Source organism: Vanellus vanellus (genome assembly GCF_965231255.1).
Source record: "Vanellus vanellus genome assembly, chromosome: 20".
Lineage (NCBI taxonomy): Eukaryota > Metazoa > Chordata > Aves > Charadriiformes > Charadriidae > Vanellus > Vanellus vanellus.
Genome location: NC_138925.1, coordinates 5,159,917 through 5,187,439, shown reverse-complemented (window position 1 = coordinate 5,187,439; position 27,523 = coordinate 5,159,917). Strand labels below are relative to the sequence as shown.

At 44.0% G+C, this 27,523-nt stretch overlaps 3 protein-coding genes across 3 annotated transcripts; 2 read left to right on the top strand and 1 right to left on the bottom strand.

Annotated features, from left to right (window-relative positions):
• The first annotated feature begins 4,435 nt into the window (after nucleotides 1–4,435).
• PGD (phosphogluconate dehydrogenase) lies at nucleotides 4,436–16,729 on the top strand. The gene is made up of 13 exons (XM_082493367.1): nucleotides 4,436–4,524; nucleotides 5,555–5,630; nucleotides 6,068–6,247; nucleotides 6,384–6,449; nucleotides 7,577–7,695; nucleotides 9,105–9,174; nucleotides 9,510–9,644; nucleotides 10,353–10,542; nucleotides 12,972–13,102; nucleotides 13,620–13,753; nucleotides 14,091–14,190; nucleotides 15,723–15,845; nucleotides 16,429–16,729. Exons 1-13 carry the CDS (start codon nucleotides 4,517–4,519, stop codon nucleotides 16,546–16,548), a joined length of 1,452 nt encoding a protein of 483 aa, XP_082349493.1. The 5' UTR covers nucleotides 4,436–4,516; the 3' UTR covers nucleotides 16,549–16,729.
• A 1,308-nt stretch (nucleotides 16,730–18,037) lies between these two features.
• On the top strand, nucleotides 18,038–21,412 carry CENPS (centromere protein S; the record flags this gene model as incomplete). The annotated part of the gene is made up of 5 exons (XM_082493534.1): nucleotides 18,038–18,079; nucleotides 18,781–18,904; nucleotides 19,251–19,284; nucleotides 19,711–19,777; nucleotides 20,790–21,412. 5 exons carry the CDS (start codon nucleotides 18,038–18,040, stop codon nucleotides 20,943–20,945), a joined length of 423 nt encoding a protein of 140 aa, XP_082349660.1. The 3' UTR covers nucleotides 20,946–21,412.
• A 1,525-nt stretch (nucleotides 21,413–22,937) lies between these two features.
• On the bottom strand, nucleotides 22,938–27,516 carry DFFA (DNA fragmentation factor subunit alpha). Its single transcript, XM_082493377.1, has 6 exons — nucleotides 27,218–27,516; nucleotides 26,605–26,766; nucleotides 26,358–26,488; nucleotides 25,323–25,512; nucleotides 24,777–24,931; nucleotides 22,938–24,054 (listed from the first exon to the last, which is right to left on the bottom strand). Exons 1-6 carry the CDS (start codon nucleotides 27,312–27,314, stop codon nucleotides 23,851–23,853), a joined length of 939 nt encoding a protein of 312 aa, XP_082349503.1. The 5' UTR covers nucleotides 27,315–27,516; the 3' UTR covers nucleotides 22,938–23,850.
• Between the last annotated feature and the right edge of the window lie 7 nt (nucleotides 27,517–27,523).

Sequence of the window (27,523 nt, the reverse complement as noted above, 5' to 3'; positions counted from 1 at the left end):
ACTGATATAGGGCTAGCTGTGATCCTGGGGAACGTACAGGAATTCCATCCTGAGGTTCTGACCTCTCAAGGGAGAGGTAAAAGGGTTTTGTTCCACTATTCCAGTAGGCACATCTAGGAACACTCCAGCTCAAGAAGGTAATTTTGATTCAGCTCGCTCATCAGCGGGTCATGCCATGCATTGGAGATTCTGTGGCCAAAAGTGTATGTGAGACTGGCATCATTTGAGCAATTTTTTAGCTTTATGGGGTTTTCATTCTTCAGTAAAGTGCAATGCATAATGAGACCTCCTAAAAACATGGTCAGCAAAGGAGCAGGGAGATGGAGCCTGACGCTTTCTAGGACATATCATTATATATTTTGAGACAGTACTTAAGCTAAATCATGGGCTCATGCTATCTTCTATGGTCCTCAGACTTATTTCAGAACTGGAAGCCAGAGTGAGGGAGCATCCTGGGCACCCAGGAGCATAATAGGGAAGTGTTTCTGGTTTTGTTTTGTTTTTTTTTTTTTTCCTTCTGGTTATGTCTTGTTTAATTGTGTGTGACTCTTAATACAGTGATGATATTCCTTTGTTACACAATGGATGATAATGCACTTCCAGTGTGTGGATAAGTAAGACTGCTAGTGCTGCAAGAGGGCTCCCTGAGCTGGAGCTAAGCCGATCTCAAGAATTAGATTAATTTTAAGCACTAAGTTGTTACTGCCGTCACCACCGTTTATAATGAAAGTGGAACCACTTTGAGGAGGGGTAGTGATTTAGGTGGTGATATTTTGTGACACACCAAGAGCGTTTTAATTCGTTTTTCTTTTTTTAACTAGAGGAAAACTAGTTGGCTAAGTCTTTGCTTTGGATAAGCCAGAAGATGAACTAAGGGGATATAGGCATTGCATAGAAACATGATTAAGGGATCTTCCTTTAAAAGCAGGAAGAGACAGATGCTTATTTTATACAGAGCTGGAAATGTTACAGCTGTGTTGCGTAAATGTTACTCTTCTATCTAAAGACTCCAAGCAGCTTCTGATGACTTGATGTCTCTGTGAATAACGGATCATCAGAAGAGCAAAATTCTATTTTTAAGCATCAGTATCTCTTAAAGCTGCATAATCTGTGACAAAATAGATTCTTGTTGTGTGGAGTTCAAATGGGCATTACTGTTTTCAAGTCTGACATAAAGCCATACGGTTACAGTTTTTCACCAATTATTGAAGCCTAGTTTGAGACATCATTTTCCCTATTTAAAACCGGACTGAAATAAATTCAAGTTTTCTTTGAAAGGATAACAAAGAAAACAAACAAACAAACAAAGTAGATTTCCATTCACTTTAAAGCTTTTTTGGTCTAGCCCAACACGTTAGGAATTTCTTTTTAGAACTAGGTTAAGAAGGGAGAAATGTGCTAAGCTGCTTTCTCTTGACGTTTAAAAACCCACAGGTGGTTATCAGCTGTGTGTATGCGGAGTCCTGGAGTCAGACAGCTCTTGGGACTCCGCCGCTGCAGACCAGGCGTCGTGCTGTGGGCCTGCCAGCCCACTGAGCATAAGCACTCGTAGTAAACTTGGTAGGCATTTCTCAGCGAGAATGAGTGTGAAACCGTGCTGTCACTTGGGTTTTTTATGTCCCTCACTAAAAGGAAGAAGAAAATTTACCTTTTTTTTTTGTCCATTGCAAACCATGTCGTTGGTGTTGGAGCTTCCTCGATATTTTAAAACTAAACTAAACCTCCTATACTGTATTTTAGAAATGCACTTTAAGTACCTTTTTAAAGAAGATTCCTATATTCTGGGATGCAGAAGGGAAGGGAATATTATTTCCAGACCACTGAGAAAGGGTTTTTTTTGGTCAGTGTGTAACAGTCCTTATTACTGACGAGCAAGGTATTTCAAAGCAAAGACTTTACTTTTTGCTGCTTGTTATCTAATTTACAGGGATTTAATTTTATGTAATGTATTGTATATTTATACATCTGTAATTAATTGCACATTAGATAAGAAAGAGGATTAGCTTTGGAATAACACCCGTTGGTACTATACAATCAACTAATACTGCCTATGCATATGCATCTTTCTGGTACTCTTGCACAGCCTTAGTTTGTGTTAGTTTGTACTGTGGTGGGTGTTTTTGTTGAGGATGCAGCTGTTAACCCGCTGCTCGAAGGAAGGATACTAATGCTGCTCTGGAACGGTTTGCTGAATGTACTTTGAAATGGGTCTCTAACACGTGTGCGTTGCATCTCTCCATTGTGGTTAATAACCCCAATATGTGGTCTGACCTGTACCGTATGTAGCAGGAACGTATTAATTTAGTGCTTCCTTGTTTAAAAACATCAGCTTTTCAAGAACAGGATTGACTTTATTTTTGTTCAGAAGGCCATTTATGCGTTCTAAGTATTTGAAATCAAAACTAGTCCAACACTAACCAGATGGTCGTGTCCAATGTTATTTGGAACAGTTTTTAAATTATCAGGATCAGCTGTGTATTCAGAAAACTGAGGGTGCGGAGGTTGTAAGTCTTAAGTCAATTCCTAATGTTGCCAAGTTAAGGGCCTGATCCTGGGCAGTGCTGAACCGCCTCTTGCTTGCTGTGAAACCAGGGACTAGAAGCAGGGGGAGTCTTGAATGATCGGCACTTCCCAGGATCAAGTCTTAATTTTCCACTCTGCTCGTTCATACTTCATGTGCAGTTGATTAAGGTTCCTGAATTTGGACATTAGACATGCTGTTGCACTGAAATACATACTTTTTTTTTAATTGCGGTCCCCATTTCCCTGTTTAATCTCTCTGTACACAAGGTATACAAGGTATATGCTGTATAAGTGGCCTTCTTGAACAAATCTCTTTGCAAACTGATTTCATCCCAGCGAAGGAGTGTATCAGCAACACTGTACATTAATTTCAGGTTTTCATTTTCTTATTTTATTTTGTAAATATATCCGATATTTGGAGCTTGAGTATACAAAATGTAAATATAGTTCATGTATTTGTACTAATTCTGATCCATTTGCTGTATAGCCTTAGGTGTGCAATGCAGATATCTAACTGTGTATGGTAACCTTGCACCACTGAATTGTTAGTGAACGAGGTGAAACAATAAAGGTACAACCAGTGCATTAGCAGATACAACGTGTGCTTCTTTTATTACGATTCAGTTACTGCGATCTTATATTGACTGCTTGTTTTCAAAACCTGTCTTGAACGAGGTGGAAGAAATTTCTCTCTGCTGTTCTTGAGAAAGATGAGAGGCCCTTCTTGTCCTTCCTCATGCTTTTGCCTTTGATACATTACACAGCATTTCTAAGTAGTTTTTGGATGCTTTCAAAAGATTCTTTTACTTGAAAGATAAAATAAAGGGTGTCATAGCGCTGCCAATACTGAACTTGTTTATCTGGGGTGACCGTTAAAAATGACAGGAAGTGTGTGAAACCAAACCACTGAAATATAACAGCAAAGTATAAGCCACTGGCTCTGTGGACAAGGGTGAATCGTTCTTGTCTTGGTTTGAAAGTGGAAAGTTCTTTGTAGCTTTTAAAAGTCACGGTGAGGAAATTGGACAGGGCATTCCCAAATCCCACAAAAATGGGCCACTGCTTGCTGTCAAACACCTCTTGTAACTGTAAAACAGCTGGACAGTGGCAAAATACTTTTATCGGACTGCTGAAATGCTCTCATGGATGTCTTGCTGCCTTCTTGCTGCAGTTGCTGATGCAACTTTTTTCTTTTTTTTTTTTTTCTTTTTTTTTTTCCCCCCAATTAGGCACTTGAGTAACTTGTGAACTTTGCCAGCTGCTCTTCTCGCAGCTTATTTAATACTTCAGAGAAGCCGCTCTGTTTTACTTTCAGATTCATTCTGCTCTCAGTGCCCAAAATTAAGGTGGACCAAAAACTTGATGGGTCAGTCTGCTGTTTAGAAGGTGCCTTCAGTAGAAAGTGAAAGTGCTTCAAAGGTAGCTGTGTGGTGGGGCTGCGGCCGCCTGTCCTGGAGCACGGGTGTGACACCGCCCGCTTTCTTTTACACCGAATTTTAATCTCAGAGCTGACACCCGGACAGGTGTGTTTTTGCCCAAATCCTAGGACATCTCAAAGACAAGGGGATAGCTGCGATACCGCGGCGCTGCCTGCAGCCGAGGAGGACGGTTCAACGTTCAAGGCAACGAATTAAAAAATACGCGGTGCCCGCTGTGCCTGTGGCAGGTATTGCTGTTGCCATTAGCACGGCTGTCTCCCGTCGGCGTGCGGCGGGCAGCGGGCTGGCTCCCGCCGGAGGGTGACTCGGTCCCTCGGCGGGCGGGAGACGGGGTCCCCGCGGTGCGCGGCCCCTTTAAGGGGACGAGGTGCCCGAGCCATCGGCCCATGGGCGGGAGGCGGGGCTCGTCGGAAGAGCCAATGAGCGCGCGCCGTTTCGCCCCACCCCGCCCGCGCGGCTGAGGGGAAGGCCGGGCGCGCGCAGGCCGAGCCCTGAGAGACACTGTAGCCGCCGCCGCTTCTTTCAGCAACGCCGCCGCCGCTGCCGCCGTCGCCATGGCCCAGTGAGTGCCGCCCCCGGGGACTGTGAGAGCCGGGGGGGTGCCCCCTGCTCGCGGGGGGGGCCTCGCAGACAGACCGTTAGCGGGGAGGTCGCCTTGGGGAGAGCCGGGAGCGCGCCCCCGGCGGGCTGAGGGGCGGGCGGTAGCCTCTCGCCTTCCCCGGTGGCTTTCTGCAAAACCTCGGGGTTTTTTTTTGGGGGGGGGGGCGGGCTGGTGTGGGGAAAGCGGGAGATTCCGTGCGGTCCCCGCTACGGCCCGTTCCGCGGTGTGTCCGGCGGGGAGAGGGAGGGGGAGGACGGGGCCTTCCAGCCGCCCGGCGGTGGGTCGGCTTTGCGCCGTCAGCGGCTCGGCGGCGGCCGCGGGACCAGCGAGGGGGGGTGAGCCGGTTGGCTGAGAGCCTTCTTGGTAAAATGCGGGAGCGATCAGTTTGGGGATCGTGACTGTGAAGCAGGAAACTTGTTCCTGCCCCGAGGGGCAGCAGTAGCCGGGTTGGGGCTCTCGGCCTGCACGCCCCTTGCAAGTTGGATTAGAATATCCCGCTTCCCCCTTTTCCTTTGCTCACCCCAAATCTGAGACAGTTTGTGTTGCGGAAGCGAAAAAAAAAAAAAGGGTGTAGCGTTCAGACGTGAAGTTCGGGTGCAGTATCTGTTAAATGCGGGGCTGGGGTAGAGCTGGATCCATCAGCGGCACACTGGGGCTTTGCTCCCTGCCTCCTGGTGCCATGTTTTGGGTCGCTTTCTTTTCTCACTTGTCTAGTTGTGTCTTGGTAGTTGGGAAGAAATCTTGGTGACTTGAAACGTGCTATATGTTGGTCTCCACTCTGTCTGTTGGAGTGACTGGGAGGCACAAGGATCTCTTGCTGTGATAGCCTACAGAATCAATTCAGAGCGTGTGCTGCAGCGTTTGACTGTCAGACAGGGTGGGCTGGCCCAGCAGTTGACAAGACCAGAACAGCCTGACAGAGGGTATGGGTGCTAGTGCTAGATCACTGCTAATGAGACTTAGCTGACATTTTTGTTCTTCCACATTCCAGAGCCGACATTGCTTTGATTGGACTGGCTGTGATGGGTCAAAACCTTATTTTGAACATGAATGACCATGGCTTTGTGGTAAGTGAAGGAAGATATTGTTCAGAAAGGCTGACTCAGTAGCACTTGGAATGGGAGCTGAGCATTTTGTGGGTGATTTTTCTTTTCTTCCTTGTGATGGTTTAATGAGTGTTATTTCCTCCTTTTAGTTATAACCTAGGCTGCCCTTTGCCCTGTTTCCAGAGCAAACCAGCAGTGCATGCCTGTACTCAGCTAGCCACCTCATGTGTTAATTATGTATGATTTTTCCCTAAAGTTTCCTCTGGGCTTGGCCATTAACTGTAGGTTCCCAAGGTGCTTGCAGAGACATGCTGCAGGGTCATCCCTGCTCTGTGTTTTTAGGGAATGTGGAAGTGGGAGGACATGGGATGTTGAATCTTGCGTGTATAATTTGTAGTCTGAGCGAAAGTAACTGTTCTGGTGGCAGCTTTTATTAACACGTTTTCTCGCTCTCCTAGGTTTGTGCTTTTAACAGGACAGTTTCCAAAGTGGATGACTTTCTGGCTAATGAGGCCAAGGGAACCAAAGTGATTGGTGCTCACAGCCTGGAAGAGATGGTCTCTAAGTTAAAGAAGCCCCGTCGCATTATCTTGCTGGTGAAGGCTGGAAGCGCAGTGGATGACTTCATCAATAAATTGGTGAGGCAAACATTCTTTCTACCTGTGACTTCTTGCTGTCCTTTGGGGAAGTTTCCTCTGGAAGATCTCAATTATGCGTCATTACTGAGGTTTTGAGTGGATGGAGAAAACCAAAATGCTGATTTATTTTTGGCAGGTGCCGTTGCTGGAGACTGGAGACATCATAATTGATGGTGGGAATTCTGAGTATAGAGATACCACGGTAAGCCTGTTTTCTACCCAAAAAGGATGAATAAAATACGCATGATTCATTCTCCTCCAATCATCAGAACAGTCTGTCAATAAGATGACTTCTGCCATCTGCTTAGAGAAGGCCAAACTGAGTTATCTATGCAAAACTAGATCATGCAGCCTATTAAAAAGCAATTGTTAGTGTAGTTAAGGATTGTTCTATAAGAATATTTTTATAGAAGTTGCCCAAATTATCAATATTTTTATTGATATCTGAAAAATTTCCTGTTACAGTCTTAAAGAGTTTTCAGGGAGATTTGAAAATCTAAGGATATTTATAGATTTGTTGTTGTATCTCAATCCTATATGGCCACGGGGAAATCCGATAAGACAGAACTGCTGGTTTGGCTGTCTTTGTAATGAAAACAGCAGAGTAATTATCTGTTTTTCAAAAAAAAACCCAACCAAACCAAAACCCCCCCAAAAACGAAAAGTCTGCTTGTGATCAGGCTGTAACTCTAGAATTTATAGAAATTACATTAATGTATCTGGGACGCTTACACGTTTCTTTCAAGTCAATACTTCTGAATTTTAGAAAGGGTGCTGGTATTAGTCTTTCTGCTTTGGCATCCTGATCTTGGATAAGTGGGTTGGCCACGCCAGAGTGAAAAACGGGTACTAAATGAGGATTAATACTCGGGGAGCTTGCAGCTCCTCTTGTGGATCTCAGCCTGTGCTTCTTTCCCACTTGGAGGGAATTAGTTTCCCTTGCAGTTGTCTATGCTTGCACCTTCACTCTGTAGTGGACTCAACTACTCCACCTTGGGCCTAATCTGCCTCCCCCACATCTTTGTACAGAGCATGTATCACCTGACACTTAATTCTGAGCCTTTTCCAGCATCAGTACTGCTTTTTTTTATCTGGTGCTTATAAGGACTTTGTTTTCTCAGAGTGTCTCTTTTGCAAGGATCCGTGTCAAAGCAACAGGAAATTTCCTAATGTTCACTTTGGTGTACGTACAGGCGTTCTCTAAGGTTGTCGTCTAGCATGTCCAAAGCAGAATCAAAAACATAATTTTAGGTCTGAGTTGCTAACCTTTGATTGTAAGGCTCTGGCATTGAAATAAATTAAATAATGCTGCTCTGCTCTTTGTTCCAGAGACGTTGTAAGGAACTACAGGAAAAGGGCATCTTATTTGTTGGAAGCGGTGTTAGTGGTGGAGAGGAGGGTGCCAGATATGGTCCTTCACTCATGCCAGGAGGAGCCAAAGAAGCCTGGTAAGCATGAGTTACTTTATTCTTCTTCAGAATGGTCTGCAACAATCGTCTCCTGTTCACGTTGAGAGCTGAGGGAGGGAAGGAGGAGGGCGTGGGTGTGGAGAGAACAAGATGATGTTGCCATCTCACTTCCTCAAGGCTCAAGATTTCTCAATCTAGCTGGGTTCATGGGGCAGTGCAGAGCTTTCATGGCAGGCAAAAAAAAAGGCAGGTTTTTCTTCCAGGAATTCACAGGCAAAAGTAGTACCTACAGAAATCTGAAGGGAGAAATGCATGCCAGGGAAGAAAAGAGTTTTGCTTAAATTTTAAACAAGTACCGTTCTTGATTATGATTTTTCTTTTGGGGCGCTACGCATTTGGAAAGCTGTTAACCATGAAACAGGCAGCAGCAAACATCCCTGCAGTGACACACATTATAAAAGGAGGCTTCGGTACACGTTCATATTGACTACTGAATACGTGAATTTTTTTGCAAGTTGCTGCCGTGCTGTCTTGTACTCATGTTAGTGCAAAGGACTGTACATCAATGTTCATATTAGACTTTATCCCTGGTTGTCCATTCTCTCTGTAAATGTAGAAAGAAAAGGTGTGTCTGGGCTTTCCCTGAGCTTTAGAATCTCTTAAGCCCCTGTCCGTTTGGTTAGCATTTCGTAATGATATCGGCCTGTTCAAATTTGGTGGCACAAAGTCAGAGGCAACGTAATAGTAATCTGCTGTCTGATCATTTTTTGACATAAACAGCTCAGTAAAGACAGCTTATACCTGCCACCGTTACCTGAACTTTTTCCCCCTGTCACTCACAGCACCTGCACCCCATGTGCCACCCATGCTCCTTTCCCAAGTGGTGGCTTTAGGTTGCTCCGAACTTGGCATTCTGTAATGCTGTCCTGTTAGCTGAGGGAAGACTGGCAGTGATGAAAGCTCCTAATTACTGCAGTAATGCAGATAACTATACCCTGACTTGCATTCATGGAGTTTCTTTCCTCCTTCCCTCTCCTCCTCCAGATCACCCTGGGTTTTTCTTGTGGCTACAGAATGGAATGGGATTCAGCTCTCTCTCACTGATCCTCTCTGACTGTGAGCCTGTATCATAACCTGCCTCTATTTCCCCGTTTCTAAAATGGAGAAGTTAATATTTGGGGTCCTTTAGGTACATTAAGCTTGCCCGCACAGTGCTGTGAGCGTGACGTGGGCTGTCCCCATTTCATGCAAACAGTATGTGGTTCTGGAAAAACCATACATTTTATTTGACATTGCTGTGTGGTGGGTTGTCAGCCAGCCAGTATGCCCTCACCCCAGGCTTCCTTCTGGCAGGTTACAGAAGGGTGCATCGTACCAATGTTTGTTTTTTTTCTTGTGGTGTTTGTGTCCTCTGCCTATCTGCTGAGGCATATTATTTCTCCCCACAGGCCCCACATCAAGACCATATTTCAAAGCATTGCTGCTAAAGTGGGATCTGGGGAACCTTGTTGTGACTGGGTAAATATTTATTCGATACTGAACTTAACTTGTGGTTAGATCCATGCTTAGGTGGTTTGGTTGCTGAAGCTTGTGCATGTTTATCCTTAATAAAACCAGCAACGTTAGTGGGTTGATTTTCTGGCTGATTGCGTTCAGTTCAAATCTACCATCTCTGTTAATGTATTCCATACAATGGAAAGACAGTTCTATGGCCGGGTCATGTGCTGGGGGAGCTAAATGGATGTCTGACCCACAGTGCTTTCAGATAGCACTTGGGCCTCCTTCTTTCCTTCCTTTAGACAGAAGTGGTGGCAGTACTGTTGCTGATGGCATTTTTTGACATTTCCTGACAGGTAGGAGATGAGGGTGCTGGACACTTTGTGAAGATGGTGCACAATGGGATTGAATATGGAGACATGCAGCTGATCTGTGAGGCCTATCACCTCATGAAGGATGTGGTGGGGATGGATCATGATGAGATGTCAAAGGTGATCCGTAGTTTTTCGTGTCTTGCCTTCTTGAGCCATGGTGGCTGTTTGCCATTGATGGAGGCAGCTGGGCTTACGTAAAGCTGCTGTATGTACATTAAGTTAATTTTTCTGCCAGGGGCAGTGCACAATATTCCTGAGCTTCAAATGAGGTAGGGAGCAGCAAGCATACACACCTGAATGTTTATAGAAGTTGTCTAAACTCTCCCATTCTACAGTTGCATTTCTCCCTAGGAAACACTTTCTTGTGTAGAGACGTGAATTACTTTGTCTGAAAAAAGCTAGTAAAACATGGAGCATTATTATCAAGCAGGCGAATCTTGCAAAGACCTTGTTGAAGCAAGTCAATAACTATGATATGTCTTGAAAGGGTGGTTCTGTTTCCAGCCTTCAGTGCCTATGGTGATAGGCAATAGGATGGGCTCTGCCTCTGCCTTCCCCGTTGGAGATGGGTGCTCTGCAGCTCTGAGCCTGGGCTGTGCCGCTCCCAGTGCAGGGCTCCTGCACAATGGTCTTTCAGCAGTGCTGAAATCATGGGTAGATGTGGCAGGGTACCGATAACCAATAGCTGAGATAGTATGACCCCCTTTTGTATCTATACGTATGTATATGTATACATATATCAATAAATCAGTTGAAATATATAGTAGATACATGGTAAGTGTGTGTGTGTGTATATATGTATATACACTTTTTCTCCCCTTCCAGGTATTTCAGGAATGGAATAAGACAGAGTTGGACTCTTTCCTGATTGAAATCACAGCCAATATTCTCAAATTCAAAGACAGCGATGGCAAATACCTCCTCCCAAAGATCAAGGACAGTGCAGGACAAAAAGGCACAGGAAAGTGGACAGCCATTTCTGCCCTGGAATATGGAGTCCCTGTCACACTCATAGGTAAATTGTTTTTCAATCTGGCCTCGTCTTTCCTACCCCATGTATACCACACCACAGTAAGGAGCATGGTAATAAGTAATCTCAGAAATGAGCCCACACTAGGGCTTGGCTTGCAGAAGAGGCTCTTCTAGGTCTAGGCGTTGCAGTCTTTCTGCCCTTGAGAGCTATTACTGTTTTTCTTTGCTGGGCTTGTTTTTACCTTGTTTCTCAAATGTTGGTATTTGTCCATGGTATCTTTGCAGTACTGGTGATGACTCTGTGACAGGTGACAGCAAGTGCTATGCTAGAAGTGTCATGCTAGGTTGATGCAACATTCCTCTCAGTAATCCTCCACTGTATCTGCTACTCCAAATCCCATCATAGGCTTAAAAATGTTAGAAAAAAAAAAAAAAAAAGAAAAAAGATGGGGTCAGGACACCCTCAAAACCTTGTTGCTTGACCACTGCTTGATAAGTACTTAGGCTTCTCTGAAGGCATAAGAATTATTTTTCAGATATTTACCAAAGTCTTCTGTTTCTGTGTTTCAGTATAACTTAGCTAACCCAGCATTAGTGTGACTAAATAGGAATGCAAGGGCTGGACTGCATTATGGGTTCAAGAGCACAGGGAGATTTTTTTTTAAGAATAGTGGTAGACTGCGGCTCTATGATGGCGGCTGCTGGTTTTCCACCTCAACAGTTGATTGTGCTCTTTCTTTATACACTCTGGTCTGCTACTGTTTTTTGTTTTGTGGCTAATAAGGCTGCTGATCCAAAGCCAAACCAAGATGATGGAAATATATTTTTTAATTGCTTTGAATTATATCCCTAAAGTGTGAGAATGTACCTGTTCACATACATACCTAACAGTCTCATTACCTACCCTTTTAACTAACCTGGCACCTGAATGGAATTGTGACACAGGAGTTGTAATATGTCTGCAACACATTTAGAGTGCTCCCTTACCACAGTTCCAGTGTAAATAAGATGACTCAACAGGTTCTGTTCTCTCAGATTGGCTTTAATTTTCATGCTTTCTCTGCTTTTTTTCCTTTGCTTTGGCTGGTCAAGTTCTGTTCTATTAGAAGACGGAAGAGCTATATTCAGTAGGTTAAAAGAGAGTAACTGCAGTGACAGTTGTCAGAGAAAGATGGCTGCATTCCAGCAACATATTTTTGCAAAACAAGTTTTGTAAATGGTTTTAATATTCTACTGCAGCTATAGTCTTTCAGTTCTAGGCTTGAAACAGTGTTTCTTGCTTGTGCTGGTAATATTCTCCTGTTTGGTGTTCTTGCAAAGATCAAGGGTGGAGGAGACACTCCCTAATTAGTCCTCTGCAGCACCAGGGGAGCATTGTTAGGTAATGATGAGTTGATAGGGAAGTATGTGCAATAGCCCTTGTGCAAACATGGCTGTTCTTAGGGCAGTTGCTGTGTGTGTGGTTTTACTACATAAGCATGACTTGCAGAGTTCTGCTTGTAAAAGCAGAGTCATGCTACTCCTGCTTTTTCCTGGTTTCCCCCCTGCATTTCTCCTCACCAGTTAGAAGGAAGTTTTTGCAGAAATGGAGAGGAGCCAGTTCTGATTTTGATATGGTCTGTTAATCGTGCTGCAGGGAGGATCCAGAATCTTGTGCAAACATTACTCATCTTTTTTTTGTTTGTTTGTTTGTGTTAGTTTTTTTTTTTTTGTATTTTAAGACTCATTTAAAAGGTGGAAGAAAAGTTCAGTATGAAGACTATAATAAACTTGATTGCTTTCGTTCTGTCAGACCCTGGAAAGGAAACTTTTTTCCCTCTCCATTTAACAATACCGTCTTCAATTGCAAATAAGTACAACTTAGAACAACGTGATTAGGAATTCACTAATCCAGATCAAGAGATTGGCATTCAGGCTTTCTCTTTAGGAGCCGAAGATACTGCTTGGCTAACTCCTTAGCCCTGGCAGATGACATTCGGTAACCTACTTAGTGATGTTATAAAACTTTATTGTGGGCTCCTGAATACTAATGTTATGGGCATACCGGATTTGTAAAACTTATTTTCTCTTACAGGTTAACCTGCTGATTTATTCTTGATTTATTCTTGTCCCTAGATTGCAGTGCAACACTGTCTTTTATAGATAGGAAGAAATTTTAACGTAAATTCTTAAAATTAAGAGCTGATGAAGGTTCCTGAGGATAATTTTGGCTTTTTTTTTTTTTTTCCTTTATCATTTGATAGCTGTATCAGTCAATATTTACCCAATGGTTCTGCTGACTGGCAGTTTGGTCCCTCAGTAATGCTGTTGAAATAATTTATTTGTACACCTCTCTTGCCATGTGACTGTTTTAGTATGTATAGGGCTCGCTGTTCAGTGGTGCTCTCGCTGTGTGCTTGTGGACAAGCACCTCAGACCTTTACAGTTATGTTGAACCTTCTATTTATCGGCCCTTTGCTACCATACTTAAAGGTGAAGCTGTGTTTGCACGGTGCCTGTCTTCCCTCAAGGATGAGAGAGTACAGGCCAGTAAGCTGCTGGATGGACCTAAAATGACTCAATTCGGTGGGAACAAGAAGGCCTTTCTGGAGGACATACGCAAGGTGAGTCATTGTGCTTGCCAGAGTGCTGTAGTAAAGCTGCATATCAAAGGAGGTTTTGGATGTTGTAAACCCTGGTGAGGAGCTCTTGTGTTTACATTTCATGACAATTGGTTCCTGCTTTCAGCCATGCCAGTGTGCATTGTCTAGTGGTGTCCACAAAGTGTAGTGTGACCAATTCCTTTCCTGACCAAAGAACAGTCCTGAAGGAATTCAAGTCTAAGCTACAGTGGGCAGTGACAACTAGCTGGGGTGCAGAGGTCATAATTCATGCACAGGAGCTTACTTTTTTGCCCCTCAACACCCCTGTCTTTGTAGTGGGGATAATAGCTCTTGTTACCTCTGTGAAGAGACCAAACTTTCCAACAATTGGAAGGTATATTTTGGTTCTCAGATAGCGGGAATGTTGCTAATGTACTCAACCCTAATGAGATGTTGACTAAACAGAGCATGTAGACTGTGAAGTTTCTCACTTGGCTTTGTGGGACTTCACTTGATATGTGAATTTGGGTTTTTTTAGGCCCTGTATGCTTCCAAGATTATCTCATATGCTCAAGGCTTCATGCTGCTGAGACAAGCAGCCAAAGAGTTTGGATGGACACTGAATTATGGTGGCATTGCACTGATGTGGAGAGGAGGCTGCATCATCAGAAGGTAATTAAGTGAGGAGGTAATTAAGTTGCTGAGGGGAGAAGACTAGACTAGACTAGACTGACAAACCTTGAGATTTTCTTGGAAAATCCATGGAGTTAATCTGCTGATAAGATACTGAGAAGTTTTTCTATAGACGGCACTAAAGGTTACCGGATGAAGTCAATTTTCTGGTGGCTTAGCTACTGCAGATTTTCTTAAGTCCTTGTTTTGTTTGCATCATTCTCAATGTTTGGAATCAGAGTCTGGCTGAGTCAAATTTTGGCACTGTAAGTTTTGGATTCTGGGCCTTTGTTGGAAGCTGTGAAATTTTATTCCTGGTTTATTGTGTTCTGTCTAGTGTGTTCCTAGGAAAAATCAAAGATGCTTTTGATCGAAATCCTGACCTCCAGAATTTGCTGTTGGATAATTTCTTTAAGACAGCTGTTGAAAACTGTCAGGTGAGTTTCTAAGGAAGGAAGAGCATTAAAACAATAGTTTACAGTCTGGACTTCTTCAGCTTTTTTCCCAGGAGTTATCTTCGTGAGTATATTTAGACTGAAAAATGAAAAAGTAGAGAACATCCTTGAAACCTATTTATACTGCATCTTTAATCCCAAAGACCTCTAAACAATCCTTAAGCTCTTTTGAACTGTGTGTGTATCTGTACATGCGTAATATGGGTGTAGGAATTCATCATCTGTTGCTTCAAGGTACCTTTCTTTAGTAGAACATAGCAGTCTTGCAGGACCAGGACAGAAAAAAAAACCTACATAGTTGGAGCTGGTTGAAATTGAACAAGAAAGTTACTGTGATAAGGTAGTCTATACTGAGGTCCAAATTAGAATTTTGCCAGACACCAGGGTTAGTAACCTGTCCTTGAAAAAATGCCTACAAATGCCTCTTGCCTCTATTTCATCAGAAAGTTGGAGAATGTTAGTTCTAAATGAAGACTTTTTTGTTGCAATCACTGAAGCACTACTTTATAAATCAGCATCCAGATACATCAAGCAGTTGAACTAAGGTCTTGTGTAATGTTGCAAGGTACATTTGTAATGTCAACCTAAAGATAATACATGAGCAAAGGAGTATGTAGTCCTTGTTGTGTCATGGTTCTTCTCTTTGATACAAGCCAAGCCACTAGTAGAGACTGGAGGTTTCCATTTTACTATTACAAAAGAGCCTTAGGCAGAAATCTAGCAAGGAAAAAATGTCTGGCCTGTGTGAACATTCTCATTGCTGCCCTGTATCTTGTGCCTACTGCACACTTGGATTTTGGTTGTACAGCGTATAAAGCTCTGCTCTGTTACCATTGCTCACAGTAGCACCAAAATAACAGTGTTCCAGACCTGCCATTCAGTATACCTAGGTTTGTCCAAACAGTGTCCTGATTTGGACAGAGTTGACAGGCAGAACTAAAACCGGATTATGTGGCCAACAAAGAAGTCATATATTATCATTAATAATTCTTTCAACTGAAGCTGACTATTCCATGCAGGTTACTAAACCAGATGTACAGTTGAAATGAGCATTACCCACGTGTCTGTTTGAAGTCTTGTGCTGACCTCGTATGCCCTTGGGCGGGCTTTGTACTGTGCTCCATTAGAGGTCCTGAAAGTGCATCAGTGTTTGCTCAGTGTGTTCCACACTGTGTTTGTGCTTTTGGGATGCTCTGATTATGTTTATGTGAAAGAACAGCATCCTCCCTCGAGGCTGTGGTTTGACTGCATGAGAAGTATATGTCTGCACTCCTGTTGTCCTGTTTGTTAACTCTGTCTTACTTGCCATTGTTTCGGATCAACCTTGTTTACGCAAAATCAGGAATCTACTGCTGCATTTGCTTAGACTTGGTTGTTAGATTTCATATAATGTGAAATAGCACGTGCTATTGTACTGGAATAGTTCATGTGTCTGCACATACCTCTGAGCAAGGACTGATTTGTTAGTTTCTTTTTTTCTCCCCACCCCTCTGCCCTCCTTTCCTCTCTCCCAGGACTCCTGGCGACGAGTGATCAGTACTGGAGTACAGATTGGTATCCCTATGCCCTGCTTCACGACAGCGCTTTCTTTTTATGATGGATACAGGCATGAAGTATTACCAGCTAACCTGATTCAGGTAGGTGCCTGAAATTGTGTAGATCTTCTGGCTACTGAAATACCATCATGTTGTTGTTTAAATACTGGTCTAAAGGCTATGATAGCAACATGTCCCAACTACTCAACATTGTAAAGGTAAAAGCATAGATTGCCTAATATAATTCTGTTAAACCTGAAATTCATGGCAATAAAATACTGTGAGATGTCTGGATAAAAAACTCCAGAGATACTGGTATGACAGTGCCCAGCCTGTGTTAGTATTCCATCTACAAACCAAGGCTAATGATAGCTTTGAATCAAAATGCTTTATGAAGAAGTATCTTTGAACCTTTGGATGTATGTAAGTGCTTGTTTTTTTAGATGAGTACCTAGCAGAAATAATACGCTTGTCTTGCTACAGAACTCTTAATTACTAGATATTAGTAAATATTTCATAGCAGTGATTTTGCTAATAATGAGAAAATAACTTTGAATGTCATAATATTGGAGTCGGATCTTATTTCTAATATTTCTATAGTTGAGTATCAGTAGGTGCAACTTCTAGTACTCATATGACTATGATATTCACGTGTCTGGTTTTTGTGTGTGTGTTCTTATTCTAGGCTCAGCGGGATTACTTTGGTGCACATACGTATGAATTATTATCGAAGCCAGGTGTATTTATCCATACTAACTGGACAGGCCATGGAGGAAGTGTGTCCTCTTCTGCCTACAATGTCTAATGGCAGTGTTTCCTCTTGAAGCCAAGATACTGTAGATCTCAGATATTCCTCCTAGAATACCACTTTTTACTGTACTGTGCTAGAACTTGTGTTTGGACACTTTTGTAATAACTTGTGGGTATATTTCATATATATATCAATATATATATATAATATAAGAAAGCTAAATAAACTTGCTTATAAATGCATTGAGGTGTTTTCTTTGCATTGTTGCTGGCCAAAACTGGCTAAAATATCTTTGTGCAGTATTTAATAGAATACATTTTAAAATTATACTATTTTTATTGTATTATAGTGCATAAATTCATAGGGATCAAGATAGAGATGACTGCATTTCAGTAATTGCTAAAGTGGAGAATGGCAGACAGCACAGTAATGCTGCGCAAGATTTCAGGGAGGTAAAGGCCTTTTTTTGGTTGTCATTGTTTATTCGTAACAGGCAGTAGCTTGGTTCTTAAAGATTAATTCCTGGGTGTTCCCCTGTGCACGGTCGTTCATGCTGTGCGCTCTGTTTGTTTTCTGTGAAGGGTGGGAAGGATCTTGCAGAAACTTGAATGCAAGTTGACTGCTGTTCCTGTCACCAAAGTGTTCTCCCTCTGACTTTTAAAATTGTTCCCAGTTTTAACTGGTGGCTTATCTGGGCGCTTGCACTCTTTTCTCCAAAGCTCCCTGCTTTTTTGCCTCGTCTTCCCACGGGGCAGTTGTAAATCCCTGTAGTACCATGCAAAGTTGGTCCTGTTTGATACCCTCTTCCTGCAATCCCACTGCCAGTTGTCTTCAGGACTTCTGAAAATTGACCTCGCTGCCCCTTCTCCCCTCCCCTCCCCCCCCGGAACCTCTCAAGTGTTAAATTTTGTGCTGTGCACTGATTTTTATATTTTTATATTTTTTGCTCCATTTATTTCTCTTAAGACACTTAGTTCAATATCTGTACAATTAGCAAAAGATTACTATCAATTTAAAGCAACTTTTCTGCAAATTATGTTGTAAGATTTGGAAATTCTATAAACTTAAATGTGTAACAAAATGCAGGCAATAGAGATAACGGGCGGGTGATGAAGGTTTTAGTGTCCCGTTTGTGGTTTAGGCTCTGCAGCGGGAGGGGAGCAGCCGTGGTGGATAGTAGGAACCGTTTGGCCGGTTTATTGTGTGCGTAGGCGTTGTGTTTTGAGGGGAAAACAGGATGTTCCCGAGGGAGCGTGTCCCTGGCGGGTGTACGGCGGGCAGAGCCTGCGCGGGCATCTCCCTGGAGCGGGATGGGGACACGAGCCCGTGTCTCCCTACGCGGTGTGCGCTGGGCCGGACGCGCCGTTATCTGCCGGTAGCGGTCCCGGTTCACGGTCCAGGTTGGTGGGGGGTAACGTGCGACCCCGCCCGCAGCCCGTCCCTCCGTGCTGCGGGTGCGCGGTTGCGGCTGCGCGGGGCGGGGATGAGGCTGGCGGCGGCGCCGCCCCGCCGCGCCGGGCGGGAAAGCGGTGCGGGCGGCGCCATGGAGGCGGCGGGGGCCGAGGAGCGGCTCCTGCTCACCCAGGTACCGCGGGGCCCGCGGCCACGCTCCCCCCGCGGCCCCGCACCCCCCCGCGGCGGGGCTGCGGCTCTGCGCTGCCGGGGGGGGGGGACGGGGACGGGGACGGGGACAGGGCAAGAGGGAGGCCCGAAAGGGGGGGCACTGAATGATAAGTGCGGTGTTGTGGGGTGTGTTGGGCCCGTAAACCGTCGCTTATGTTACGACCTTTTAAATAGTCTTGATGATGCTGCGAGGGCTGGAGCCCCTCTGCTGGGAGGACAGGCTGAGAGAGTTGGGGGTGTTCAGCCTGGAGAAGAGAAGGCTCTGGGGAGACCTTAGAGCCCCTTCCAGTCCCTACAGGAAAGCTGGGGAGGGACTCTTGATCAGGTAGGGGAGCCATAGGACGAGGCGGGGACGGTTTTACACTGAAAGAGGGGAAATTTAGACTAGATAAGAGGAAGAAATTCTTGACTGTGAGGGTGGTGAGCCCCTGGCCCCGGTTGCCCCGAGAAGCTGTGGCTGCCCCATCCCTGGAGGTGTTCAAGGCCAGGTTGGACGGGGCTTGGAGCAACCTGGTCTGGTGGGAGGTGGCCCTGCCCAGGGCAGGGGGGTGGAACTGGATGATCCTTAAGGTCCCTTCCAACCCCAACCATTCTGTGATTTACGCAAGAGCTAGCACATCAGTCTGCAGAAAACTGACCTGTGCCTGCCCCGGGTCCTTTCAGAGGCTGAAGGCTGCGGTTCACTACACGGTCGGCTGCCTGTGCCAGGAGGTTGCAGAAGACAAAGACGTGCAATTCAGCAAACAAACCATTGCAGCTATCTCAGAGATCACCTTTAGGCAGTGCGGTACAGAGTTTGCATATTATCTATTTGTTCAAGAGCAATTGCTGGAGAAGCAATGCTTTAAAATAAATAGCACTGGAACTAGGTATCACTGGTGCATTGTTTCTTGCACTACATTTTTAAAAGTACAAGACAGTGATTCTATTTTTCAGACCTGGAAAAAGCATTTAAATGCATGTGGAAATATTGTGTGGGCCACTTGCCAGTGCAACAGAGTGGCACGTAATAACAAGCAAAGGTCACTTCTCATAACTAACTTGGATAACTAACTATAGCTTGAACTGCATTAGATATCTCTTCCTACTCAGTTAGCATTTTAAAATATGTCACGTCTTTGTGTTTTCTCCAGATAACTTTGCAAAAGACCTCGAAATGTTTGCAAGGTAGGTACTGGAACACTTGATTGTTACAAAAGCTTTCTTTACGTAGTGGTACTGGGTGGTTTGGGAGTGACAGATGGTTACTAGCATGCCTGTGTTTCAGCTGGTTGCTCCAGGGAGGTAAGGGAATGTTTTTAAGGAGTCCAAAGTTAACACAGTGACCTACTGGCAAGTAAGAGGGAACGGAACTGTGGTGCTTCAAGTTCTGGTTGCTAAATTCTACTGTTCTTACACAGGAATTGTGGGAACTTGGATGTACACAAACTTGTAAAATAGGGTTTTGTGTATTATAGTTGGAAAAAAAAGGCACGTTTGGTTTACAGCATCCCTATTAAGCCCTTTTAGTTAGTGTTCTGAATTAGATACAGTATAGCCTCTTACAACCAATGCTGGTAAACACATTAAGGGGTATATCTGAATTTTACGCAGGCATGCAAAACGAAGCACAGTCACTACAGAAGATGTGAAGCTTTTGGCTAGAAGGAGCAATTCTTTGGTGAGATTCACTGTATTTTCTCTCAACATTCTTAAACCAATTGGTTAGTTCCTAAGAGCATCTGAATGAACGCTATAGATGATGAAGCAGCTGTTGCTTACTCAATTTCACTGGCTTATTGATGATGGATGGGCATAGTCCAGTGATTTTTTTAATTTTCATCTTATTTTGCTTCATGACACTATGCCTCTCTGTGGGAACACAGATCTGATTGCAATTCAAGCAGCAATGTTCTCGTTGCAACAGGGCTGCTGAGGTTCCAGGTACAAAAGTGCAATAAACAGACACATGACAGCATTGTCAATCTTGGAAGTAAATCCCTTTGTTTTTTCCTGATGTTCTGTTCCTTTGTTTTAGCCCAACGTCAGGAATAGCTTGAGTCCGCCCTGCAGTGCTGTCTTCTACCATTAATAAATACAGGGATGATTCACATTATTCTGTTCTGTCACATGCTGATCTGTGTGATGTTCAGTGGACTCAAATTCACTAATGTGTCAAGACATACCTGTAAATGCTTCTGTGAAGAAGAATACTTCCAATACTAATTTTAATTTTATGTGAGGGGACTTTTTCCTTCCATCTGTGATTTGAAATATGCAACATGAACTTGCCTGAGAAGGCATAGTAAATTCTGGAGCTGAATTTTGTGTTTCTGTTTATGTCAAGAGGGCACAGAGGAATCTTGCAATGTCTCTGTACTCAGATTATATCTCAGCAAACCGCAGCTCTGAGTAACTGCTAACTTTTCTGTCTTGGTTCTAGAGATGGATGTAACATACGTTTATAAATCCCCTTCTTGCCAGGGCATTTCAGTATCTGAGGATATCCAGCTTAGACTGAGAGCTTTGTGCAAGAATTAAAACTAATTTATGTTTGTTGGCCTTTTTGGAGTGCCTGTCATCTTTTTTTGCAATAAGAATTTGCCCTGTTATTTCTCTTAAATATTTATCTCTAATTTCTCATGAATAAATGAAGTTCTTCAGTAGATAGCTGATTAGTTTGTTGTTCTCAGCTAAAGTATATCACCCAGAAGAGTGAAGAGATTGCATCAAATAACATGGAGCAAAAGGAGAAGAAGAAGAAGAAGTCCAGTGCAGCTAAGGGAGGGAGAACTTCTGGGGAACGAGAAGCAGCTGTGACTGAAAGTGAAGATTCCAACATGGCATGATTTACCTTTCAAGTAATGTCTCTGGTCATTTTCTCCTATTATCCCCGAGGACCCAAAGTCAGCCTATTAGCGATTCCTCTTGCAGGTTAGCAACAGTAATCAATTTTTAGAGTTTTCAGTGAACATGACTAACTGAATTTTTTTGTTCCAAAAATGAACAGTCTGTCAGAATTCAGTGAAGCCTACAGCCAAAATGCCTTAATTGCTCGCACAAATGTATCTTACTGTTATTAAAAAGAAAATCCTTTAAAAAAAGTGTGAAGCAAAACATTCTCACAGACCCTAATACCTCGGTGTGTGCAGCTCCCTTGGTGTTGCTACTTAGTTTCTCCAGTAACTGTTTTGCTTCTTTCTTGCTCCCATTTTTGATACTTTTGCTTAGGTATTTTGAATATTTTATTTATGGTTTAGTAGCCATATCTCTCACTTGTTGTCTTGGCAATTAAAACATGTTTGGGGTTATTTTTCACCTGTGATGTTGCTGGTATACAATCTTTACTTTCAATAAGTTGCATTACATTTCTAATTTCACTACAGTAACATGGCTCCGGAGTGGTGGTCAGAAATGTATCACCATTGCCCTCTGCTGGAGTGATGGAGGCTTACCAATTGCTGGCGATGCAAAGGAAGATTTAAAAGACATAAAGTATTAGACAGATACAGCCAAGTGAAATGAGAAGGCTGCTTAAGCTACTGTGTGGGCAAACTTTATCAAGCCAGAATATGCTTGCCAAGGATAGTCAAAAATACGCAGCAAGAGAGGAAAGACTTGAATGCTGTTTCTCTTGCTCAGTCCTTGATTTATGAGACAAGCTTCCTTGTAGCCACTTGTTCCTCCCAGAAGGATATGGTTAGGGCAGTCCCCCAAAACCAAGTTTAAAATCATCAGGCCCTAATTTTAGTAAGACTTATACCTTAAATACTACCCCAAGATAAAGAAGGTACCAGATGACAGAATAATCTTTATCACTGTTGAGAGCTTCTAAGTGTAGCCTTGCTCCTTGTTTACAACTATTCTCTTTCTGGACTAGAGTCACACAGCAGCTACACACGACACAGTGGAAAAAGAGTAATGCTCTGGACTCTCTACATGTGCTCCTTTTTATTCTTGATCTGTATTTGAGGTATTAAACAGCAGTGGATAGGGGAAAAAAAAAACCATCCATGCTTTTTGTAGGTTGTAACTATCCAGTATTGATCAGGTACAGCTCTTGTACAGCTTGAGGAGTAGAATTTCTGTTACCAAGTTGCTTGAAAAAAGCAAAACCATTGCAGCTTTGAGCAAGACTGAAAAACTGGTTTATAATAGCGAGAGTGGTAATCATAAGCTGAGACATAAGCTCACAGAAAAAGCTCGCTGACAGCAAGTCTACTCAATGCATGCTATTTCAATTGGTAGCCAGTGTAATTAGCTTTGAGTGCAATAGAGCATGCTTCAAAACTTGTTAATGCACAGCCATATATGCTATTTCAGAAAGGCTTGAATGTAAAAAGCTTGTAGGTATTTAAAGCAGCAGGAAACGTTTTTACTTGCCATGGCCTATAATGTTACAAGCCAGAAGTGTATGTTCTAAGAAGCAATTACTTGTCCTAGCAAAACAGACTGACCAAAAAGTTGACTGCAGGCTTCCCCCTTAAGTCCAGTCAATTCCCATATGGGTAGCTTCATCTGAAGTTAGCCTAAATATTTTGGCTTACCTGCTCAAAGGCACTAAACTGTTTAGACTGGAAGTGTAACTAATAAATATTCTAACTTGGGAGTGTGCCATAATTCAACTGGAATATCTACATGCAGTGGGTTCATCTGAATGCCTGCTGTAGGAATACTCATCAGTTGGCATCCTGTGCCATTTAAGGTTAAATCAGAGGGTTTTGCATGATACTAGAAAACATTTGTACCTACTAAAACTTTCTCAGAAGTCAGCTCCCTTTTCAGATTTTTTTGCATATACATCTTCTGTTCTCACAAAAGAAGAACAGATTTTGCCAGGTGAGAGTTCTGCTGTAGCGTCCCTAGTGTGAACATGGATTCTACCTAAATACTTTGGACAGGTTAAATACAGAGTACTTCTGTATTTAATTTCTTCTTCCTCTATCCTAAAGGTAATACTGTACTTATCAGCACATTCTTTAATCATAGCAGCTGGTGGAAATATCAAAACTAGTCCAACAGTAAGGTAAAAAGGTTTTAATGATATTAGAAAAAAAGACTTTAACAAACTTAAAAATAAGCCAGTTAATACAAAATCATCATGATACTTCATTAATGATTAGGAGAGTAATACAAACAGGCCAAATACAAGTCTTCTGCTCCACAGCCTTACAAAGCAAGTATTTCCACCTTTGCTGTGTTTTGTAAGTTAGTGCTTACACTGCACCCCAGAGGCAGGAGTTCCTTGCAGAAAAAGCAGAGGACTTTGGATTTACTTTAACTGATGAAATCAGCACGAGAATTCAAGTTCCTAGATCCCAGGCTGGAGCTTAAAGCCAGACAGCAGTTGGCTAACCCCTCTGCCCCATTCATTAACTGTGCCTCAGAGTGTCTTCCACAGGTCTTCCATCCCTGGGGGACAAAGTAAGCAAACCACCTGGGGCTTCAGAAGCTAGGGACATCGTGATCAGATGGAAGCTTCTGGCTCCCAACCAGGTATTCAAAGCTGAACCCTTACATGCTGCGTTTAGCAATACCATTGTTCTAGTATTCTGCAAAAAGTCAAAATCCCTTTGGTTACACATGATTTGAATCATCACAGGAGTTTAAGCCTCAGGACAATGTCCAGATTTTAGTTGTCTATAGCCAGACCACAGTATGACCAGCAAACTATGACTCCCAGGATGTATCTTTGCCTGTATTGATTCTAATGCAAAAAAAACCACCCACCAAACAGTGAGCAGCACTATGGTCTTATTTTTTGCGTTTGGAACTAATCCATTCTCCCCAGGGTAGCGTTTTCTTGCCCTTTGACGTGCTCCTTAGGGAATGCAAAGTCTGCACTTGTTGTAGACGCTTGGAGAGCTCCTGATCACAGGCTTGCTGCAGAGCTTCAGCTTTCTGTTTGTCCCATCTTAGAGCTGAGGCCAGGGCTTGTGTGTCTTCTTTCAAGACCAGCTGTAGCAAGATAGATTTCTAAGTCTTTTCTACAGATGCTCCTCCACCACTAACCCCTCTGCCCACATTAAGGACAGCAGTAATGAAACATCTGTTTAATACTGTCAATTTGGTATTGAAGATGTTCCCAGCTTTCATCATCTGTCCCGTGGGCTAATGGATTTTCAATATTCTACCAACACTTAGAGCTTGAAGCTATATTCAGATTTCCAAGGAACAGAAAGCAGTTACTTAGTTTCTACAGCAGGGAAAAGCAAGAGGAGCAAGTTCATAGCATTAGAAAGAACAAACTTTCTAATGGTTAAAGTTTACCTACACTTTCCTTTCCAAGTTCTGGGTTTATTTACGCTGTTTTCCAAAATAAGGTGGTTTTTATTTTGATTTGGGATGTATAAAAGAAATACAGCTAGATGCATCTGCATACAAAAAACCTTGCTGGTAAGACAGCTGAAGCACTGGCTGACTATGGTTTGGCAGAGTTCAAAACCAAAATTATTTTGTGGCTTTTCAGAAGACAGACAAGAGTACTTGGAATAGTCTCAACTGGCTATTACCAAGCAGGGGGTAGTGTTACTGAGGAAGAGGAATAGATTAAATCTTACCACTTTGAGACTGAGATATATATTGACTTAGAGCCTCCAGAAGCAAGGACAGCTTCCCCTATAACTTCTCTCTACAGAGGGAGAGATTAGCCAGAATATGGTTATATCATTCTCACCCACCTCTAGGTCTTGACTGTCCAAGCAGAGCTCTGGAGCAGGTTTCTCTTTCAGAGCAGCAAGAATCTGGTCACTGAGCGCCGTTTTGGCAGAAGGAGCTGTACTGCTGGTACCTGTGTCAACCACATCCATCTCCTTTCTTGGTACAGTCTCAGGTTCTGAAAAGTAGCAGAATCATTATAGCCCGTGACAAACACAGGACAGGAAAAGTGGCCTGGACTGCTGTGATGGTTTTGAGATTAATAAAATATGCATTCTATTCAAGGTGCATCCTCTTAACTTAAGAAATCCACAATGTTGAGAATGACTATGTGATTTAAGCTTTTCCCCCAGTATTCTACTTTCAGGCATTGTGAGAAATGCAACACAGCAGCGAGAGGAGTCCTGCTCTCACCCAGTCAGAGAATTCTTACACTATGCCAGCTATTACATCCACCACATTAACAGCTGCTCAGTGACTCACTCCAGTCCTTCACTCCGCCTTATTCATTCCACTCAACTATTTTAGGCATCTCTGAAAATCTCCTCTAGCATCCTAATGCTCCCTACCTGCTACTTTGCTTAAGACACTGTCTTCATTTTTCAAGGCCTCTAGATAGAGTTCCAGGAGCTGTCTTGACTGGCGTTCTTCTTCCCGTCTGTCCAGCACCTGCTGCAGGGTGTCCTGCAATACTTGGATTTTGGTTTGACTTTGGGCAAGTTCTTCTGCCAGGTCTGAACGTGGGACATCAATAAGCACCTTGAAACAATGAGAGTGCTCCTGTTAAATGGACTGATTGAGTAACTCATTCCATTGCACTGATTACAGTACAAACAGCAAGGCTCCTGAACAACAGAGCCTCCACCTTCATGAAACCCAGCATGTTTCACAAGGTTTCCTGTCATGGCAAGTCAGCCTAGTTATGAGAGGCTGCAGTGGCACTCCACCAGCCCACATTCTTTACCAGAAGCCAAAAGGCATCCAGGAAGGTGTGGAATCATGTGCATTTTTAACAGAAATCCTGACAACTCCTGGCAATCAGAGTACCACTTCTTAAGCGTACATGGGAATACATGAAGGAACACCAATAGCCTGGCACTTGGGAAGCTGCACATTGCAGGAGCACAAGAAGAGGCAGCTATCTCCGTGCCTCACCACATACAATGTGTTAAGCAGTCAGATACTTGAATCAATCAGCTCTGCTGTGAGTTTCCAGTTTTTCAAGCCCTTCTGGAGCAGATAAATTTGGTGTGCTGCTCAGCCTTCCCTTTTGACACATTACACAGGTGTCTGGTTTTAAGGAAGGAGCCCACCTCAGTTGTCATGTAGCCAAATCTTGACTTTTTGCCCTCCCACTGGCAGAACTGGAAGGCACACTGTGAGGGAAAATCAGTGATTAAGAGCATCCTCCTCAGGCACATAAGTGTCCTCAGGCACATGAGTATTTCCCCTCAAGGAGAAATTTGACTCTCACACCACAGCCAAACAACAGCAGCTGAATTAAGCCTGAGATCTTGTTTACTTATGCCGTTCTCTGCCATCTAGTAAGATAAATGGATGATGGGCACAACCAAGGACAGCAATTAGAAGTTTCCCCACTGTACCTGGAGGTCTTCTTCAGACATCAAGATAATATTAGACAGGTCGTCCTTCAGTTGCCTGGCCAGCTGCTTCCACTTCTCTGCAGCACTGTCCACTTCATCCACGGACTCCCAGAGCCAGGCTGTTGCGCTGTCTGACACAAGAGTCATCAGTTTCATGGGTCATTCCAGATCTACCTGAGACAGCCTAATTTCAGCAGGTGTATTCCAAACACACCTCCCCTTCCGTGCTCCCTCAGCCACAGAGTACCTAAGCTTTTGCTGGACCATTTCTCATTCTTGGCCAGTGCCACAAACTTGGTGTTAGCTGGCAGGCACAAGAAGTAATCTTCATCATCCACAATGGTGCCATCTTCTGCCAGTACTAAGGTGATGGGCTCCCTGGCCTTGTCGATAGCCAGAATGCCACTAGCTGCAGAACACACACAAAAAAAAACCTTAATGAAATAATAAAAGTGACATAAACACTGCCCTTTTATTACATCCATCACAAGAGACAGGCAAGTAAGTAATTTAGGCTGGAGGCCAGGACCTGCCCCACACCTCTCTGCACATCAGCTCTTTTTTAGCACATACTCACGAGTTTCCCCTCCAGGAATTGACATTCTTGATGCAAACCGTGAACATACACATGGAAGAAGGCGCATTTCAGCGAAACACCTTCCGGACTCTTTATTCCCACCTCCCTTCGCTCCCCCCGCAGACCCACTCTCTTCCCGTCCGTTCCACGGCACCGATCGGGCCCAGCGCCGACACCTCACCGACACCGCGGCCGAGGCCTCGGTCCGGCGGCGCACGGCAGCCCCCGGGGACGGGGCACGTCCCGGCGGAGACCCCGCTCTCCCCGGGCGGCCGCCCCTCACCCTTGTCGCGCAGCTCCCGCAGGCAGGAGGCGGCCACGCCGTGCTGCTCCCACCCGTCCTGCCGCAGCAGCAGGCAGCGCTTCAGCGGCGCCGCCATGGCCGCCGCCCGCCCGGCGGGAAGCGGAGAGGTGCGGATCCCAGCCCGGGCTGGCTAGGCGAGGCAGGAGGCTGCAACCCACACCGTCTCCCGGTCTGTGGCTTGCTCTCCCCGGTCCTGCCCCGAGCCGGCGGGAGGCCGCAAACTCGTTGCAGGAATGGCTCCCCCGCCGGGCGCATCGGTGCCCCGGCGTTCGACTCGTTCTGCCT